Source organism: Octopus bimaculoides, chromosome 6 (assembly GCF_046866305.1).
Source record: "Octopus bimaculoides isolate indiv1 chromosome 6, ASM4686630v1, whole genome shotgun sequence".
NCBI classification, from domain to species: domain Eukaryota; kingdom Metazoa; phylum Mollusca; class Cephalopoda; order Octopoda; family Octopodidae; genus Octopus; species Octopus bimaculoides.
In genome coordinates this window covers 26,901,402-26,923,158 of record NC_142933.1, presented here as the reverse complement: position 1 = coordinate 26,923,158, position 21,757 = coordinate 26,901,402, and the positions used below count along the sequence as shown (strand labels likewise).

The 21,757-nt window shown below is 34.7% G+C and overlaps 1 protein-coding gene across 8 annotated transcripts in view; it reads left to right on the top strand.

Moving 5' to 3' along the window:
• LOC106869820 (extended synaptotagmin-1) overlaps positions 1–21,757 on the top strand; it is a 182,022-nt gene that overhangs the window by 147,307 nt on the left and 12,958 nt on the right. For 4 of the 8 annotated variants that reach the window (XM_089353640.1, XM_089353642.1, XM_089353641.1 and 1 more), the window contains 7 exons: positions 2,249–2,311; positions 2,923–3,065; positions 5,009–5,095; positions 6,834–6,917; positions 8,645–8,737; positions 9,470–9,534; positions 18,509–18,561. In XM_089353640.1, the coding sequence (XP_089209766.1) occupies positions 2,249–2,311; positions 2,923–3,065; positions 5,009–5,095; positions 6,834–6,917; positions 8,645–8,737; positions 9,470–9,534; positions 18,509–18,561 (588 nt within the window). Of the gene's footprint in view, positions 1–2,248; positions 2,312–2,922; positions 3,066–5,008; positions 5,096–6,833; positions 6,918–8,644; positions 8,738–9,469; positions 9,694–18,508; positions 18,562–21,757 lie in introns of all 8 variants that reach the window. The other 4 variants (XM_089353638.1, XM_089353636.1, XM_089353637.1 and 1 more) reach the window with 1 other exon arrangement.

Genomic DNA, 21,757 nt, shown 5'->3' with positions numbered 1-21,757 from the left:
CTTGAACAAACTGCAACATGTCATCCAGGTCACACTTGAGTTTTCTTTGTTAACTGATAGGTATAATATAAATTGTGTACAGTTTTGAGTGGTCGTAAATAAATAGGTCCCCATGTATTGGAAGCAGACCATGTCTTCCTTGCACAGAAAGGTTTCAGAGATCAGATTAGCAGATTAGTTCAGCCAGATATGGTGGCTACAGTTATTGATAAAGGACAGTGGGTTTAACTAAAAAGGAAAATTATAGCAGAATCTTTTAGTAAAGATGAAACCATAGAGGACAATAGATTAGAAGACGGACCAGTGAATTGATTAGAAGCAAACAGAAAAAGCTTCATTTATAGCATGTTTGTAGCAAGAATGGCCCTCAAAACACAAATGATGTATTGTTCATGCATGGGTGCATGCTCTAAACTGTTAAGGAGCAAAAGCTGTTCAATATACCCTGGTGGCAACAGAGCAATATTTGACTGACTGCAAGAAACACATACTATCCAATTCCAAGCAATTATGCTAAGATTTTCAACATTATTTTGCCAAGTTGTTTGCAATGAGTGATGGACTGGAGGCTGTGAACTTCAATGCCTACCTTGACAATTTACCTGAGTTCTTGGCCAAGGATGCAGAGTGCTGTAAATAAAATTGCTGGAACTGTACAATAAACTAATTCTCAGAGCTACAAATTTTATTCACACATGCTTGATTTTTATTTTTTATTTTTTTTTTTTTGCTAATTTTAGCAGCTAGTAGCAAACTGGGAACATTCCAAGTTGTGTGAGCTGAGAAGTAATGACATTACTGGGGAAGAAAACAAATAAAGGAGATATGAAAGACAACTCAAGCCCCGAACACTACTTAATATAAAGTTGAAAATTTTAGTAGAGGTATTCACCTAGAAGTTGGTGCTTGTAGTAGTATAGTTAGAAATGCACAAACTTTGTGATCTCTGGCAGATCTGTCAGCATTGACCTCCACTTCATGTGATATATTGCAGAGTGGGTTGACACTATATCTGGCTTTGGTGAACATTGGATCAATCTAGATAAGTCTAAAGTGTATGGCAGGGTTGACTATTGTTTTCTAACAGCTGTTGCAAACATAACTAGTTTAGTTCTGTCTGGATCCCTAAAATGTACAGCAACATCTATTCAATAGTCAAATGAAAGGGCTACATATCAGAACTATTTCATTACAATGCTTATTCTGCCAAAGTTGCTTTCTTTTCTCTCTTTTGTATGTTATAACATCATCGTTTAATGTCCGCTTTCCATGCTAGCATGGGTTGGACGATTTGACTGAGAACTGGTGAACCAGATGGTTACACCAGGCTCCAATCTGATTTGGCAGAGTTTCTACAGCTGGATGCCCTTCCTAACGCCAACCACTCCGAGAGTGTAGTGGGTGCTTTTACGTGCCACTGGCACGATGGCCAGTCAGGAGGTACTGGCAACGGCCACATTTGAAATGGTGTATTTTATGTGCCACCCGCACAAGAGCCAGTCCAGGGGCACTGGCAACGATCTCGCTCGAAAGTCCTTACACATGCCGCGGGCACAAGTGCCAGAAAGGCGACGCTGGGCACAGGTGCTATCACAATTTCGCTTTCAGATATAGGAAATCATAGTGGTCTGCACTATTTTGGAACCGTACCAAAAGGTAAAGGAAGCACACATTAGCCAAAATAGGGCAATATGCATAGCTATAAGAAGGTAAGAGCAGAGGGAAAGGTATTGACTTCCAGTGAATTTTATGAGGTGGAGAATGAGGAAATTAACTACTTAGCAGCTACAGATTGCTGTCAAGAGAAAGCAGTTGCCTTTTTGTGTCAAGATAATTTAGGGTTGTCTGTGGATTACCCTTAATTATACAATGTGGTTATCCTCACATTTTAGTCTTTCTTGTTTTATTTTGTTATTTCTATTTATTGTTAAATCTGTCCAAGTTCATATTATTATGGCTAATCTCACTTTTACTTCATGTAAATCTAACACTATTTCTTGTGTGTTTCCTTTAGTATTTTACCTTTGTATTGTCCCCAGGGTACTGGAATCTAGTAGCGCCAATAAAATCATCATCATCATTACCTAAAGAGTTTTTGTTAGGTTGGGTGCAGTAAAAACCCTCTTTCCATTTTTGCAAGTTTTTTCTCTGCAATGACCTCTTATCTGTCATTCTTCTACCTATTAAAAGAAATTATCACCATCATCATTATTATTATTACTTTTTTTTTTATAATTTTTTATTTCAGGTAAAACTTTTGTGGACTTCAAAATTATTCAAGCTAAGAATTTAGAATCAAAAGATAGAAATGGTAAGTAGAAAATGTCTATTAAATATTATCGTTAGTTAATCAGTGTCAAAGTTTCAAAATTGTTTAAAGAAGTTTAGTTTAATTGAAGAAAATTGAGAAAGATATGAGATTTCAGGTTGAACAAAATGAAATGTAACTGAAAAATAAATACTTTATATATATACATATACATATACATATATATATATATATATATATATATATATATATATATATATATATATATATATATATATATATATATATACATACATATATATATATGTCCAACCCATGCTAGCATGGAAAGCGGACGTTAAACGATGATGATGATGATGATATATATAATTAATCAAAAGAAAATGAAGTAAATAAACAACAACATGAGGATGTGGTACATGCAAAGTATTAAAAGATGCTCAGGGAAGGAAAGAAAGGGTGCTTTACGTTTCGAGCAAAGCTCTTCTTCAGATGCAGGAAACAGAAGAAAGTCCAAGAGAAAAGGAAGACAGAGGAAAAAATTCGCCAACAATCCACATGTAGTTACATTTTGTATGTGTGTGTATATACGTACATATATATACATATATATTTATTTTTTCATTAAAAACAAGATACGCCTTTAACTTCAGGATTCAGTGACCCATTTTGTGAGGTGATGCTAGGTAAGAAGAAGCTATTCAAGACATCTGTGAAAAAGAAGACACTGTTCCCCATATGGAATGAGAGTGCCACATTGGAGTTACCAGATGACAATAATACAACTATTGAATTGGTGAGTTGTTTCACACACACATTCATACATTTGTACCACTCTTTCACTCATATCTGTTTTGATCAAGGTTACACCTCTACCTTATACTGATGATATATATATGGATATTAGCGTCAAAGCTCTTATTTAAATTTTGATATATATAACCAAGGAGATCGATTCACAAGGAGTTTATTATAAACCTTTGTGGACAGATTTTTGCTATTTTGGTAACGATTGCATGTTTTATCTTACCAATACATTTGGTAGATATCATTATATGAACACACACACACACGCACACACACACACACATATATATATATATATATATATATATATATATATATATATATATATATATATATAGGTGGAGTGTGGCCAAATAGTTAAGATTACTCTGCAACTACAGGGTTCCAAATTCAGTCTTGCATTGCATCTTAAGCATATGTCATTTTCTATAGCCTTGGGTTGACTCATACTGTGTAAGTGAAATCGGGTAGATGGAAACTGCACAGAACCCTGCCAGATGGATTGCAGTTATATTTCATATGTATACAATGCCACACTGATTCTGTTTGAGAATTATGCTAAGGATACATCTGCTTCTGCATTGCTCAACCACTTACATGTTATTGCAAGAACTGGTAATTAAGTTGTCCAATTAACTCATCGTTGAACAGCAGAGATCCAGCACACACACACACACACACACACACACACACACACACCCATACAGTGAAATTAGCATCAGAGATATTTTCCCCCCAGCAGTAACTACAGGTGTTCTTAAAGATGTTTGCCAGCTCTTTCTCTTATTGATGATCCAAATATCAGTATTGTTGGGAACCCTCCTGCATCTCCATCAGGTATTACACTGTCACAAGCATTTTGCCACTTTGTCGGTCTGTACTGCCTAACTGGAACAACAAAGAATAAGTTAACCTTCCTCTACGGATGAGTTCCACCTATTTTCTCGCTTCAGTCTCAATCACCTCAAACTGGCCTCAGCTGCTAAGGCTATTACTCTTTTACTTGTTTCAGTCATTTGACTGCGGCCATGCTGGAGCACCGTCTTTAGTCGAGCAAATCGACCCCGGGACTTATTCTTTATAAGCCTAGTACTTATTCTATCGGTCTCTTTTGCCGAACCGCTAAGTGACGGGGACATAAACACACCAGCATCGGTTGTCAAGCAATGCTAGGGGGACAAACGCAGACACACAAACACATACACACCCATATATATATATACATATATACGACGGGCTTCTTTCAGTTTCCGTCTACCAAATCCACTCACAAGGCTTTGGTCGGCCCGAGGCTATAGTAGAAGACACTCGCCCAAGGTGCCACGCAGTGGGACTGAACCTGGAACTATGTGGTTAGTAAGCAAGCTACTTACCACACAGCCACTCCTGCGCCTATGATTAGTGGATTTCTTTAGTTGTTTGGGTTGCAAGTCAATCTTTTTTGTAGAAATATTGCATTGATCTTACTAGGAAACCTTGGTAGCCAATTTCAATGGGGAATGAGACTACAGGATATCCTATGAAACCTCATCAATCAAATACTGGTATGTGGCTTTCTTTGCTCTAACCAGTCTGCTCAGGACACAGTGAGTTGGATTTCTAAGATGGTTTTTGTGTTCCTAGATATAAGAACCATTTCTGGCTTATGCACACACACACACACACACACACACACACACACACACACACACACATTCTCACATGCATATGTATACTTTTACATTCTGTTATTCATACATGTGCACATGCATTCACACACATGTGCACATACTTTTACATATGCATTCCAATACACATGGGATTTTAAGCAAATGTACTTGCTCTCAAATCTTGATATTTTCTTTAATAAACATACATGTGCAAACACACACCCACACATTTATAGTGACACATATGTTATTTAACATCTGTTCTCTTTCATTTATTCTTCAGGTTCTCTCCGACAAAGATCTGATATATGATGATTTCCTTGGGAATTTAACGTTAACTGTGAGCAAGATGAAAGAGATGTCCCTCAATGTTAGTATCTCTCTCTCTCTCTCTCTCTCTCTTCCCTCCCCTCTCTCTCTCCCTTTCTTCATTTTTCTCTCCCCCTCTTTTCCCTGGTCTCTCTTCTCTCCCTTTCCCTCCCTACTCTCTACCCCATTCTTTCTCTGCTAAATAATATAATTGATCTGTTGCCTAGTTTAAATCCTTTTGATATTAACCCACCTGAGACCACCTCTGGTTCTTGTACAAAACATTGTCATTTTAAACTGTTCATATTTAGTTCAAAGCTCAAATCATGAATATATGTAAGACTCAGTCTATTATGTCCCAAATATCAACTTGATAATGAAAAAGTTGGTCACTTCACTAAATCCTTCTTAGTTCTTGATTATTTTCAAAATTAATTGAAACACATGGTGTTTTACTCAGAATATGACTTTGAAAAGGTTAACACCATCACCTGGCCCTTGAGTACTTTCAGTAGAATCCATTCTGTTATAAACATATAGACAAGGGTTCTGTTTACTTCTTCCCAGTCTCCATGTCCCTGAAAAACAGGTCATGGGTGTTACCTCTTGCTACCCTTTGACAAATCCTTAACTCTTTCTTTACCTTGCTTCTGTTGAAACACTCTACCTCTGTTTCAATTAATTTTGAAAATATTGAAGGATTTAGTAAAGTTACTTTGTCATTATTATGCTAGTGTTTGGAATGCAAATTAACATAAAATTTTCATGGAAGATTTTTATTAAAATCACTTTAAAACATGAAGTTTGTACCTTAGAACTAGGGTCAGTGTCAGGTGGATTATTACCAAGAAGGTTATAAAAAATTTAAAGCAAAATGGTGTTGGCTTACTGACCACATGGTTATAAGGTTAGTATAGCTATTGTGTTGTACTAATTATCAAGGTATGTGCTCAAATTCCCTTCTCGTAACATGGAACCATATATTTCATATCATTAATTTTAGGGCAAATTGTTCATCCATGAAGATAGAAAAAAAACAATAGTTAGAATGCTAACTGAGCAATGAAGTTTGACCTATTAAGCTAGATCTTTCTGTTTTGTGTTGGATTAGTTACAAAATTAGTAGAGGTTTATTAAGACAAAAATTGTGTCCGTGTCTATATAACATCATCATCGATACATAATAACCCTTCCAGTTGTTACATATGGCATCGTCCATTATGACACATAATACTATAATACATGGTACTTCACTTGTGACATAACATTCACTATTCGGTATTTATCTACAGTGATTGAGCCAATAAGACAGCCTGTATGCAGTCATATAATAGCTAAATCTCCCTCAAAATATATGCTTCCAACTTAATAGAGAAAGAGTACATAGGATAATGTGATTCTAGATGCACATTGCCTGAAAAAACAGGTTGTTGGTCTGGTGTGACCAGACCATCGACCTTTTTTTTGGAACGCCTTTGATCATAAGTTTTACCTCTTTCTTCAAGATGGCTCACTATACAATATGTACCTCATCAGAGGCACAGCAATTATTTTCTTTCATTGACACAATAATATAGATTTGGTGCAAAGTTATATTTTTCCCAGCATTTTACAGACTGTTACTCACTACGTTTATAGTTCTATTTTCTAAATATTTCACACAAACCTGGACTATATTATTTTACATGTCAAACTTTACATTAAATATAATCCACCTTTATTACTAAAGTTCTATACTATTGTCTTTTTCCTTGCTGTTTCTTTTATTTCTATTAATTTTACATTTTTTCTTATTTCAGGGACATCCTGAGTGGTTCCCCCTTTCAAAATGTAAATCTGGTTCCCTACAGTTACAGTGTACAGTAACTTCAAAGGATACATTGGTATGTATGGTTAGCTATGTATATAATTAAAGAGATAGGTTGAGGAATATAAAAACACACTAGAAGCCTTTTCTTACTTTTTAATCTCATCTTCGTAAGTGTTAACCACAACTGACTAAAATAATAAAGTGTTGGTTTACAAGACCAAAACCTGACATTTTAATCTGCTCATCTTCACAACAGTGTCCATGGTGAAGATTCTTTTATTAATCCACAATAGGCATTATGTTGCAGAACAGTTTACTGTTGTAAGCAGCAGGAGCACTGTATAACCTGCTGTGCCAAGTTTTAGTTCTTTTGTTGGACTTGCCCTACATGCTCTATGAAAATGAAGTCTTTAAGTGGTGTCTCTTATATTACACAAAGAGTTATCAGAACTTTTTGTCTTCATAAGTGCATGATACATCAGTCTATGGACCATTGAGGACTCGACCTGCTACAAACAAGTCAACCATTCTGTCTTAGAAAAAGATAAGACAGTCACTACTGGAATATCTGTTCTGTCACTACTGGAATATCTGTTCTGTCACAGCTGACATAGAACTTATTAACATCATATATTTTATCAATGTCAAGTTAAGTTCTCAAATATTAATTTATTTTCCTGTCTTGCTAATAAGTTTTCCAACACTCTTCTGATGTAAAATACATTAGATTAGGATCTTTTAAGATTTCAATCACTCTGAAACACTTTGTATCTAATTAACGACCCATCAACAACTGTCTGGTATTCTGTTGACTCATGGCTTTGAGGGCAACTTACTGAATTCCATGTATTGATATTCAAATCTAAAGCCATATTCTCACAGTTGCCATTTTGATGTGCAACATAGAGAAAGCATATGGCTTTACTATCATCAGTTAACAAGAAAGATCTAGAATAACTATCTTTGCTTCACTGTCAGATGTTTGGGGTTAAAATTGCACAGGATTATCAACTGGCTGTAAAATAAGATTATTTTGAAGATGTTTTAAAAAGTATTAGAAATGTTGAACATGTAAATATCCAAATTTACAGACATATTTGGCAGAAACTATTCTTTTACTAGTTTAATTCATCCGACAGTGGCTGTACTGTAACATCAACTTAAAGGGTTTTATTCAAATATACCAACTCCAGTACTTTGTCTTGTACACATTTTATTAATTTCTAATTATCGAATTGGCTTAGTTCATCTGACTTATATCTAAATAACGAGTTACTTCCCTTCCACAAATATAAATACTGTATTTAATGCTATAAAGGTCACATGGATATATTAGACGTACCCTGATTTCAGTAGTGCATTTTCAGGAAAAGATTTGTTTATGCATTAAGCATGTAATATAGGCCCACCTCTGCACAAAGAACCTGGAGTGATATTGAGGCATACTTTTGGAAAAGAAACAGTATGCCATCAAATATGGTACCACACATACACAGACACACACACACTATGATCCCCTGCACAATTTCCATCAGCCAAATTTTACTCATAGGACATTGGTAAACCCCAAGCTGTGGTGGAAGATATTTATTTAAGGAGCAGTGTGGTGGGTTTAAACATGAAACCACATGACTGCAAAATAAGCTTCATAGCCAAACAACCTGCACCCTTATTTTAATTATCTTTTTTATTTTTTGTGTGAGTTTTTGGGCTTGTATAAAAGAAATGCTGTATATGGGATAAAGAGAATTTTCTTCTAATTTAATATTGTCTTGGCCTTTATTCCTGTTATTTTTGAAGGAGAATGGTAAAACAGAAAATGTATCCTCTGAAGATTTAAACCATGATGTCTCAAAATCAAAGACCACCAAATCACCAACACAATCATCTTTAGTAAGTGTTTAAATTTATTTTCTTCTACTTTACTTCATTTTGTTTTTGAACTCTCCTTTTATTAGCTCCCTTAGTGTTATCTTGTTTACAGTATTTTATTATCTAATTATATGGCAAGCTAGCAGAATCATTGGAATGTTGGCCGGGCAAAATGCTTAGCAGCATTTCTTTATGTTCCTGAGTTCACCTGTCTTTATGTTCTGAGTTCAAATTGCACTGAAGTCGACTTTGCTTTGCATCCTTTCCTTTTGAAGTCGATAAAATAAGTACCAGTTGAGAACTATGGTCAATGTAATCAACTAGTCTCCACCTCCCCCAAAATTGCTGGCCTTGTGCTAAAATTTGAAACTCATATTTCATTATTTAACTAGTTATTAATTATTTTTCACTTCTTTTATTACCTTCTTGTATTTCATTTAAATCTTTTATCAGTTATTTTATTGTCATCATTTATTTGCAAGTATACTGCAGAGTTTTTTGTGTAATTAATGCCATTTCCCTCTTTCCTGTATTCTTTTGCCCTGAAGCATCCTCTGATCCTTGCTTTGAATGCTTTCAAGTAAAGGTAAAAATATAAACTGAAGAAGTCTTTGAGACATTGGGAAAATGAGGAAGAGATGATACTATTGCTTTTAATGTTTTATTTAACTTCAAAAATTCTTTTTTATAACTGAAATCTTTTAGTCAATTTATTTTAAAATTTTGCACTCTTTTCTTCTCTAATTTTCACAGCAGGAAGAATTATCATATGGCCGAAGTTCATCAGACACACATATTGCTTCTCCAGGAAGTTCGAGGTCTGTCTTAAAATCTAACAACCACCTCAATAGGAAAACTTCCCTAACCCGTACTGTTTCACATAACTTTCTAAGGCAACAGAATGCAAGATGGTCCCTGCTTGGTTCCTCTATAGTCAATTTCCGCAAGGCTAGCACCATGCTGCAGCCATCGGCATCGTGAGTAACAGAACAATAGCACCTCACCATCTAGAGGAAATATATATATGTCTATATATATATATATTAAGGGAAAAAAAAAACTATAGAACTCACAGCACATTAACTGTTGCAAGATACACTGTCACCATTACTACTAATACTGTTTCTAGCACAACTGTTATCTCTATTATTACTAATACTACTTCTACTATCCAACTAATCTAATCTGGTCTGGTTTGGCTTGAATTAGTAACATAGTTTCTTTTGAGCTTCAGATCTGTGTGTGCACCTTCATATACTCACAGAAGCATGTACATACTTAGACTAAACCATAAAAATACATTCATGTGCTCACATGCAAACCATCACATACATACACTTACTTATGTGCACATGCACTCACACATGTACTCAGTCATGTACACATAAATACATACGCACACACACATTCACATATATATGTGCACTCGTTATGTACACATGCATTCACTTACACATGCTCTCACTTGTGTGCATACATGCTCAGTTATGTACACATGCACATACTCATGTACATATACGTTCTCTTATCTACACATGCTATCACTTGCATACACATGCATATTTATTTATCAATTTATATTTCAAGTTCAAATCCTGCCGGGGTCAACTTTGTCTTTCCTTGATCGTCCTGTCTTTTATTCAGACAAGACTACATTATCCAATGTGTCCTTCCTTTTCTAAGACAGTAGACTGTAATTCAAGGAGATTTTACTGCTATTTCTAGCAGTTTAAGTGAATGCGTAGGGGATTCTTCATTGGAATATGGTACTTATTTTATGAACTGTAGAGAGACGAAAATCAAAGTTGATCCCAGTGAAATTTGAACATAGAGCATGAAGGAGTGACTAAATATTGTAAGGCATTAGTCCAGTGTTCTGCTGACTCTAATAATAATAATAACAAAAATCAAAAGGTCAAGAATTATTACATTTAAAGATAGCTTGCCTGGTAGTATTTTAGTGCCTGGTGGTTAATGACTGATGCATGATAAACTTATCCCTCACCCAGTTGCTTCCATCACAGCTATATTTCTTTTTATTATGATACACTTACAGATTTGTAGATTTTCATTATCATTAAAAGCTCATCATTTCACAAATCAGAAAAATTCTTTGATATTATGCTTAACTCTGGTCTTCTTACCTATTAGTTAAAGAGTGGGAAAGGGCTGCAAAAACTATAGGTACTTACCCCAACCTTTCTGGAAAATATAATAATAAAAATACCCTTCTGGAAACTAATGATAAAAATTAAAAAGGTGAGAAAAATATTCCCTGGATAAGACTAGTCTTTTGCAAATAACATTGCTAGAGTCTTGATAACTATGTTTAGCCTGGCCAAAGAGAACAACCTGCTGCTGCTAGAATTTTGGATTTAGGGTCTGAAGATGATTCAGTGAGATATTTGCTTTTACAATCTGCTTCAGACTTATTGATCACAAGTGAAACATGGAAGTTGTCTCCAGTTATTTGACAGTTGTTTTATCTCTAGAACTTCACAATAGCATATTGAGTATCCAGCTCACAATATAAAAGTAAGGGGCAAGTAAGCTCCAAATAAGCCAAGTCTGTAACTCCAATTCAATTCTCAGTAAGAGCTGTTCTTGGTAAAACTAGAAAGTGGGCTCTTCTGGCACTAAACAACAAATGCAACAACTCAAAGCTGTTTGAGCTGAGGTAATTGTCACATAGTCACTCAATCTGCTAGAAATAGCTGTCAAAGTTTCCTCAAATTATACCTTACAATCCTTGAAAATGGAACGTCACATAAGATAAGATAGTCTTAGATACACAGTATATAAATATACGACAGGATTACCATAGCTGGAATGCCTTTGATCAAAGGTAGTCCTAGATACACAATATATAAATATATGACAAGGCTACCATAACTGGGAAGCCTTGGGTCATAGGTCTGCTCTTTCACAATTAAACTAGAACTAAACAACAAACAATATTGTGGAGCTGGCCAGCAATTTTGTCATGGACATAACACAAACGTGTGTTTAATCTATTCATATATGATTAAATAAACTCATGTAAAGTTCTTTTTAATATATCTGAGGTACAGCAGAGGTGGTCAGTTTTCCTAGTTTTGTAATTGTTGTTGTTGTTGGAATGGTAAAGATGGTGCAGATTAGTAGGAAGTAGATGAGATGTTTTGGGAGTTGAATGTCTCACAATTCTCTGCCCAAATCCCACCAGGGCCTACTTTATTCATCCTTATTCTTTGATTTCAGATAGTTGAGATAATCTTCTTATTTCCTCACACTTTTTATTAAAGATATCTATAGCCTAGTCAAAAGAAATTCTTATTACACTTGTCTTAAATTATTTATGGTGTTTGGCTCTGGGGTATTTTTCTTCCTTTAGTGAAGTGTCTACAGTTTTTGTGAAATTATGTAAAATTTAGTTCCTGTTTCTTTTGTTGTTGTTTTTTAAAAGTTCTACATTATTTCCTTATGATAATCAGCTATATTTTCTTAACCAAAACAACATAGATTATATGGGGTTTTACTTGTTGTACTCTAAATATATGATTCATCACAAATATTTGATGCCTCTTAACAAAATATGCAATATATCAAAGAAATATATGATGTATCATAAAAATGTGTATTTTATCATTAAAACATAATTCATCAGATAAATCAGCGATTCATCATAAAAATGCGATTAATAATAATTCAGTCTTAAAAATTATGGCTGAGTCATGCATTTTTATGGTGATCACCATCATTAAAATTTATGATTCATTATAATAATGAGATTCATTCATGAAAATGTACAATTTGTTTTTAAAAATATGATTCATTCATAAAAATGTGTCATTCATTCATAAAACATTGTGATTCATTAGAAATATGCAACAGATCATAGATATCTCATGCATTGTAAATATAATTCAGAATATGAGCTCTCTTATTAAATATATGAATTTTAAAATTTATCCTTATTTTGGTGTTATTTACTAAATATATCTATTTTACTTGAATGAGAATTGGTTGATGCCACTTTGATGTATAGTACCCTTTAAATCAGAGCACATGTTCTACTCTTCAGTTTTTGCATAGTTAGATATGTTGTTCTGTTTCACTTAAGTTTGTGTTATCCTTTTTTTTTTTTTTTTGCTCCCTCCTCGAAACTCTCTGGATGTGATAAAATGAGTGCCAGTCAAACAGTTAAACTGAGTAAAGCCCTTTTGCCTAAATTTTAGTCCGAAACCACTCCTAAGCTTCAATATTTATATTATCATCATCATCATCATCGTTTAACGTCCACTTTCCATGCTAGCATAGGTTGGACGATTTGACTGAGGACTGGCAAGCCAGAAGGCTGCACCAGGCTCCAATCTGATCTGGCAGAGTTTCTACAGCTGGATGCCCTTCCCAACGCCAACCACTCCAAGAGTATAGTGGGTGCTTTTACGTGCCACCAGTACAAGGGCCAGTCACACGGTACTGACAACAGCTTCGCTCAAAAGGTGTTTTTTTACGTGCCACCTGCATGGGAGCCAGTCCATCGGCACTGGCAACAATCTTGCTCGAATGATTTTCTAACGTGCCACCAGCACAAGTGCTAGAAGGCGACACTGGTAACGATTATGCTCAAATGGTGCCATTTACGGGTCACCTATGAGTGTTTATATAGAATTGCTCATATAGCTGCCATTGTTACACATCCCAGTGGCCAACTCACTGCAAGCTAATGAAACTTGCATTCAGTTATAGAATGTTTCTACTACTTATAACACTGAATTCTAGCTAGCTGTGGAACTCTTTATCTAAAATAGGGGTCCCTAAACGTTTTAGTCCATTGACTCCTCATCAACCCCCAGGCATGTGCAAGAAAATAAATAAATAATAATTAAGCAGATGAATAGTCCCATCGACAACTACCCCCCACCCTAGGCATTGATATCAGCCACTTTGGAAACCCTTCATCTAGAAAGAGGTTGTTTAGGTACATTGATCTAATAATCCTGGATGATTTTTTTGTTAAGCAATATATATTGTGTGTGTGTGTGCTGTGTAAGGAAGAATCTTGTTCTATATTTAAGAGATGAGGAATTATGTACATTATTTACATTTGACGGATATTTGTCCTCATCTTGTTTATTATTAACACATTTCGGCTAATATATCCTCCAGCCTTCATCAGGTGTCTTGGGGAAATTTCGAACATGGGTTCTCATTCCTAAGGTATTTTTCGATGTTGCCGTTGTTATTATTATTATTATTATTATTATTATTATTATTATTATTATTATTATTATTATTATTATCATTTTTCAGGTCTTAACCACTACGCCATATTCCCACAGGCATATCGCATAGTAGTTAAAAGTGTGGGCTACTAACCCCAAGATTCCATGTTCGATTCCAGGCAGTGACCTGAATAATAATAATAATAATAATAATAATAATAACATCGAAAAATACCTTAGGAATGAGAACCCAGGTTTGAAATTTCCCCAAGACACCTGATGAAGGCTGGAGGGTATATCAGCCGAAATGTTGTGTTAACAATAAACAAGATGAGGACAAATATCCATCAAATATAAATAGTGTAGGAAGAATCTTGTTTAGTTATTATGACCACATAATTCATTAATTTAAAATCCTACAAGTGTTGAATTCCTTTCCACCCTTCGAAGGTTGATGAAATAAGTACCAGTTCTATACTGAAGTCAATTTAATATATTATTTTTTTTTCTTTGTTTCACTGAAGTTTATAATGGTGAACCAATTTTCAAAAAGGAATGTGGCAGTTTAGTAATAAATCTCTTTCAAATAGCACTTAGCATTTTAATGGCAAATATTTTGCAAAGGAATGCTGTGTCACTACAAAAGGACATTAGATAATATAGTTTAAGGTATACTGTCTAAAGTAAAGAGGGATTGGATCAATGATAACTAATATCGATTTTATCTACACTTAGGATTTAAAATTGAATTATAAAAAGAAAAAGCAATATTGCACATTGTTAAGGTGGTATAATGGCTAAAATTGTAAGCTAAATGCATTATAGTACATTCTGAGTTCAATGCATTATAGTACATTCCCTGTGTTGTCTATGTCTTCCATTCTTCCTAGATCAATAAAATAAGTATCTGGTATATAATGGGCATAATTCAGTAACTTTCTTCCCAATCCCCACAGAACCTAGTTTTGTACTTTGTCAGAAAACACCAAAGCATGTTACAGAAGAGTGACATGCCAAGTGGTTGACATGATTAATATAATTTAGTTGACTCTCTGTTGTATTGTTGCTATGACTACAATATTGTTGTGGAAGTACTATGTAGTAATGTCGATATGTTTATATGATATCATTTATCTAGGAAAATCTACATAGCATTGTTGCTGTAAAGATCTTCCTAGATGAGAAATTATAATATATGTATGAGTTCTCTCCTTAACTAGTAAATATGAAATAGAAATATGTATGACAGTGTAGTTATTAGTACAAACCAAGTGGCATTGCTCTGTTTGTTGTTCTTTTTAGTTTCTAACATGTAAAATTTGTTGTTAATTGTCATTTCTTTTCTTTGACTTGTTTATCCTAATCAAATTGTCTCATAAAGTGCAATTTAAACACTGGTTCGTTTATAAAATGTAAGCAGAACAGTTTGAGATAAAGTTAGACATGAACTAGACATAATATTTACTAAAACAGTTAATCCTTTCAAGAAACCATGTGTCTCTTTGACCAGTACTTAAATCTTGATTCCTATGGATGAGTGAGCAACCTTCATCAGGGCAGAACTCTAGTCTGTCACGTGTTAACTTTCCTTGTTGTACTTATCTTTGACAATGAACTAAACTCAGCTGATGTAAAGTAGTTGCTTTGTTTTGAGATACAATGGAATACCTGCAACAAATTTTAACTCATAATCTATTAGCTGATAGTTTCATCTGTCTTAGCTACTCAGCCACTTCACTATTACTTTTGGGAAAACAAAATAAAGACCAGCTAGTTAGTTCATTTCTCATTGCAGACATCACATTATGTCTCTGAGCAAGACACTTAAATATATATAATCTCATTTACTAAGTTATCAGAAATAGGTACTGAGTTTTTTTAGAGTAATACAAGAAAGGTTCGCATTTCAACCAAGAGGAGGTAGATCTATCATCCACTTAATGCTTTAGCAAGTAGAATTAAGCACTGGTCTAATTGACTATTGTGATTCATGAAAATGTTAACTTTATTTACCTTGTGATTGATTAAGATAATTTTTTCTAAATGTGTCTTACTCTATGCCTGCTTGCTTACTAACCTGAAACATTCTTTCCTGTTCTTACTGCTTCCAATGAACAGTTAACATTCACCATCTACAAAATTAATTGCATTAATGAATTATTAATTTCCAAGGAGCCAAGTATACCAGTTGTAAAATACAAAAAAACGTCATCAGCCATCATCATTTAACGTCTGAAAATATATTTTTTTAAATACTACAAAATTTTGTCCATTCCAAATCATTGCTTGTTTTATGTATAACATATATGACAGTAACTCTGTTGCTATTTTTCTCCCATTTTATTTTTAGTTGTTACCATATATTTCCTTTGTTTTTTTTTTGTCAAATTGATTAGAGAATGGGAAAATAGACACTAAAACAACAATGATAACAGGATAACTAATGTGAATCAGCATTTTTGAATGAATGAATAAATTATATTACATGTATTCAGTTCTCTTTCACACATTTGTGCATCCAAATGTACACACACACACACACACACACACACACATATCAGCAGCATCTACATTCTCATACTTGCAAGGAGTCAAATGAAATTCATGAAGGCAGATTTTGCATAGCCTGATTTGTTTTTTTCCTGTCATTAATCTTCTCTTGTTTTCATGTTAGATAATATTTTCACTAGTCCTTCAACCATGGGCAGCAGAGTGGATGGACTTGATTTCACAGAGGATTGTAAATGAGTGACATGGCTTGTATGATGGTAACATTTATTTACAATTAGTGTTTCCTTGTCAAGACAAGCAGAACACTTGGCATATGTTAATGGTATGCTGTTACTCTGCGAACAAGAAAACCTCAAGATGGTTGCTAAACTTGCTAAGAATAGCAATCAATTTCCCACAAATCATGCCTTACCATCTTAAAGCAGAGTACAATAGACAGTATAGTCTTTCATATATGAAAAGACAAGAGAGCCACTACTGGAACACCTTTGATCACAGCTCTACTTGATTTGGGATTACCTGGATTCAAACAACAACATTATTGCTCTATTTAACTGACATTTTGTGTATTATCTATAAATATAGTTCTGCTTCATTAAAATATGAATAATATAGTATTTGTTTGAATTTACCATATATTCATCTTACTGTGTACCAGAACCAAAAAGACATTTGTGGCTCAAGGCATAGACTATAGATCATACAATTGACATTGCTTTTGTTGTTGTTATTTTTATAACCACTGTTGTTGTTGTTGTATTTGATGTCACCAAAACTACTTGGAATGGTATATCATAAAATCTGCAAACTCAACCATATTTCCTCTGGGTTACACCACATATAATCCCTTGAATTTAGGGAGCATCTTTGCTGAATACACTATATACATTTCTATTTAAGATTCTATTTCACACACCCGCCTTGTATAATATGATGTTCTACAAGGATCTACTTTCTCACCTACACTCATCTTCCTGATGAGTGACCTAGATATTACTGTGTCCAGTTAAACCTACCATTATAGCTAAAGCATTTTCCTTGCTATTTTGTTATTGCATCTGCCATGCAGTCACTAACTAAGCTGTTTATTATCAGCTCATTACAATACATTATGAGTTTAAATGAGGCTGTGGAGTGGATGTAACACAGTGAGGTGCACTTCCGTTCTACCATAAAAAAATAATAAGGTACCGAGAAGCTGAATTCCTTTCCAGTCTTACATTTCTGTCTCTCTTTCTCTCTGTGTTTGAGTTACTCTTTTAACTCAAGACTAACTACTTGTTTTGGAGGAGTAAGGGCTTCTATAACTCATTGGTTGGTACTCTTTCCTAGCTAACTCCTATTTTCTCTTTTTCTTTTTCCATATACTTGTGTGTGTGCACATGAGTATATATATATATATATATATATATATATATATATATATATATATATACTTTGTGTTTCTAGCTTTTGGTCTGCATTTCTCTTCAACAAGCCTCTTGTCTCTAGATCAGGTGTCGGCCACTTTTTTTGTTATGGCTCAGTTTTGATTTTCTTTTTAACATTCTTCCATGAACTACATGCAAATTATATTGTGTCTTGAATATAAAAAAATCTCTGTGTAGCCCTCATTTCATCAATAGCAATGCTTCTTATGTAAGTAAAAATTAAACTAATCATAATGCAAAAGATCATCGAAAAAGCTATCAACTGCTCACTGGTTTACAAATACATTAAATTTAGAACAATGTTTGCAAAAGACCCAATGTCCACAGAGTACATCACAATGGTTCGCTTGTGGGCTATGGCCCACCTCTTGCCAATGCAAACTCTGTTTATTTGCCTGTCACATGAAGCCATCACAAAATTCATACTGTAACTTCACTTTCATATCTAATTGGCTGTGACAGATTGATAGCTTCATTCATATCTCAAAAATATGTTATTTTTGATCCTTATTGTTTCAACATCAATCAATAATATTCACTTGATATTATTTCATGGATCTCTTTGTGTATAATTTTTTTTGTTTTTTGTTTCATATTGCGACTAATATCACATATATTGATATATTATATTTCCTTTAATTTAGAATTAACTCTATTGGACCTGCTTGCTACCCACCTGAAGATGGCAGCTCACTTGGTATGTGATGTCTCTACTATTACTCATGCAAACACACACACATGCATATATATATATATATATATATAGAAGAAATAATTAAGATTCAGTTGTTAGGTACTTAAGTTGAGGCACCAAGTCAGTCCGGTGTTATCTACCCAGCTTGAAGTAAGGTGAATAAAAAGCAAATAAGTAACAAGGATGTCAAGGTATTAGTGCATAACAGCCGTTTCAGGTGGCTCCATTTAATCAAACAATGCAAGCATTACATCAATTTGAAATACACCGCCGTCTTCGGATACATGCATCTGAAGATGGCGGTGTATTTCAAATTGATGTAATGCTTGCATTGTTCGATTAAATGGAGTCATCCTTGTTACTTATTTTCTAGAAATGGCTGCTAAATCTCCTTCATTCCCAATAACACACTGTCATCTTAACACTTTTATGACTATATTTCTAATGTTATACCTTCAAATATGTTTGGTTATCTTTAGAGGCTATGCATATTTTTTTTTAATGCCTGGAAATTAAATTCAATGAAAATATATGAAGTCATAGATACTATCAATAATTCATTCCCTTACACTCTTTGGTCTCTTAGTTAAATCAGTTACTCTTCAGTTACCTGTAAGTAAATCATCTACATCTCTTTATCTGAAGGATGTCTGGGAAAACCCAGCATATGGAGACGGTCATTCCGAGGTATGTATTTTCAGTTAGGTCTATAGAACAAACACTGTAGTACATAGTTTTACAGTTACCTTTGTCTAGCACCTGCTCTAACCAACATAATCCTTTTACTAACATTTTATTTTCTCATGTTCAATCATTTTTTTAGACAATCATTAATTGGCAAAACAACTCCAACACCATCAGCTTTTCTTCTATCAGTGGAGATCCCCCATTCCCAAAATAGTCTTTAGTATCACTCATAATCTCTCTTCCATTTGACATCCTGTTGAGACCAAGCATGTTGTATCTGATGTTCCCAAACCTTTCGGAATAGAGTAGCACAGAATTCTTAAGATAAAACACATTATGTGTTCCACCCATATCTAGAGCTTTTTTGCTAAGCACACTGTATCCTTTTGTTTTGAAGACATTTCAAATATCCACCTTGTACGCCCTAGTATCCTGCAAATATACACCATCTCAACTATACACTTCCTCTTCATGAGCTATTAGTTGCCACTTTATCCCATAGACAAACTCTACAGCTATACATTTTTCGAATCATATTTTGTCCCTTCTTGTCAAGTTTCATCTTCTGGTATATGTTAAAAATCATTATCACAGTTTAGACAAAATAACAATTATAACCAAAAACCTGCTTTAACCATCACCTTCATTACTTCCTCAAATAATATTTCTTAAGCCAAGACAGAACATACTTCATATCAAATAAACAACGTTGTTGTTGACTAAGATTATCTTGAACCAGGAATAGGGGCTCTGATTTTTTAAAAAGTGTGTTACAGACTTTTGTATGGTTGTAATTTTTTGGATTATTAACTGCAGTCCATCAAGAATGTAATCTTTGCATGTTTAGGGTGACAAGCCCTTAAGGAATTTCACTGAGAGATTGAAACTCATTAGCTACACTCAACTAATGCAGTTGTGCAAGGAGATGGTGCTGCAGGTGAGAGGTTGTTACCAGATGGAGCCAGTGGCAGATGAGCTTGTTCTGAAGTAGGAATAGCCAAAAACCCTATTAAAAGATACTGTCTCATTCTGATGCCACATACCTCTTCCATTTTTTCACATAGCCATGTCTGAATCTTATATCATCATCATTATTCTCTCATCTACTTTTCCATGCTTGCATGGATTGGACAGAGTTTATTGAGGTAGATTTTCTACAGCCAGCCACCCTTCCTGTCACCATATATATATATATATATATATATATATATATATATATATATACATATATATATATACATATATATATAAAAGGTAGAACAGAAAATATACAACAAACGGAAACTGTCAAAACACATCATGTGCAAAAAAGGATGGTAGCAGGACAATGGTAAACAGGACAAAACAAGATACACGGATCATTCACGGCCAATTGCCTCTTCAGTTGGAGTCCAGAATATCCACATAGTTTCACCCACTTATCTCCGATACTACTCAAAACCAACTGGGCCAAGGACTTAAGCTAAAAGTATTAAGCCTCTGGGCAAGGCAAATGAATGTACATATATGAAAACAAATAAGTAAACAACAGAAAGGGTCTTTCGACTATCAGACGAGTGTAGTAAGCTCGCACAAGGAAAATGGAAGTGGAAAAATCTTAACAGACCAAGCGGCAGGACAGAACAGAATAGATGCAACTGATCTCAAAGGTGGCCGGCCGAAAAAGGACAACAGTGCCTGAACTGGACAGCAATCACATGGGAGGGGAGGGGAGGAGTTGAAGAGGGCAGAGGGACTATAGATAGATAGATGGATGGATGGATATTATCATCATCATCCTCATTTAATGTCTGTTTTCCAAGCTGGCATGGGTTGGATGCATTGACAGGAACTGACTAGTCAGAAGACAAGACCAAGCTCTATTGTCTGCTTTGGCTTGGTTTCTATGGTTGGATACCCTTTCCTAATGCCTACCATTTTACAGAGTGTACTGGGTACTTTTTGTGTAGCATCAGCAGCAGTGAGGTCACCAAGTAACTTGCAAGACAGACCCCCCACTCAGTTGGCGGGGAGAAGTATTGAAGGACAAAAAAAATGTCTGGCATTACAGGAGAAACATAGCTACCTCAAGTAGAAAAAAAGAGATGGTGAAGATGTAACAGGGTGGTTATAGGTGTATAAAGTGAAGTGAATCAGACACTGGGGAAGATGAGTGGGTGGGTCAGTTCACAAGCTTGTGAAAGGAGAGCAGGAGCTGATGGAGGATGAGGAATGTCATGAGTGGGCATGGGTAGAGGGAAGGGGTATTAGAAGGCTATATTGTGGGTAAGGGATTCAGCAGAGATATATTTTGTGTAGGGAGGTTTATGAGGGAAAATAGAGGGGAAGGGACCATGGACATAAGAGGCATACCCTCATGACCTGGATTTTATTTAATTGAGTGGGTCTTCTCAAGCACAGCAAATTACCAATTGTTTTATTCCTTTGTCATGTCCCCTGTGCAGTTTGGCATCTAAATATCATTTCTCACCACTTCATCCTGGGACTTCCTCTTCCACAGATTCCCTCTACA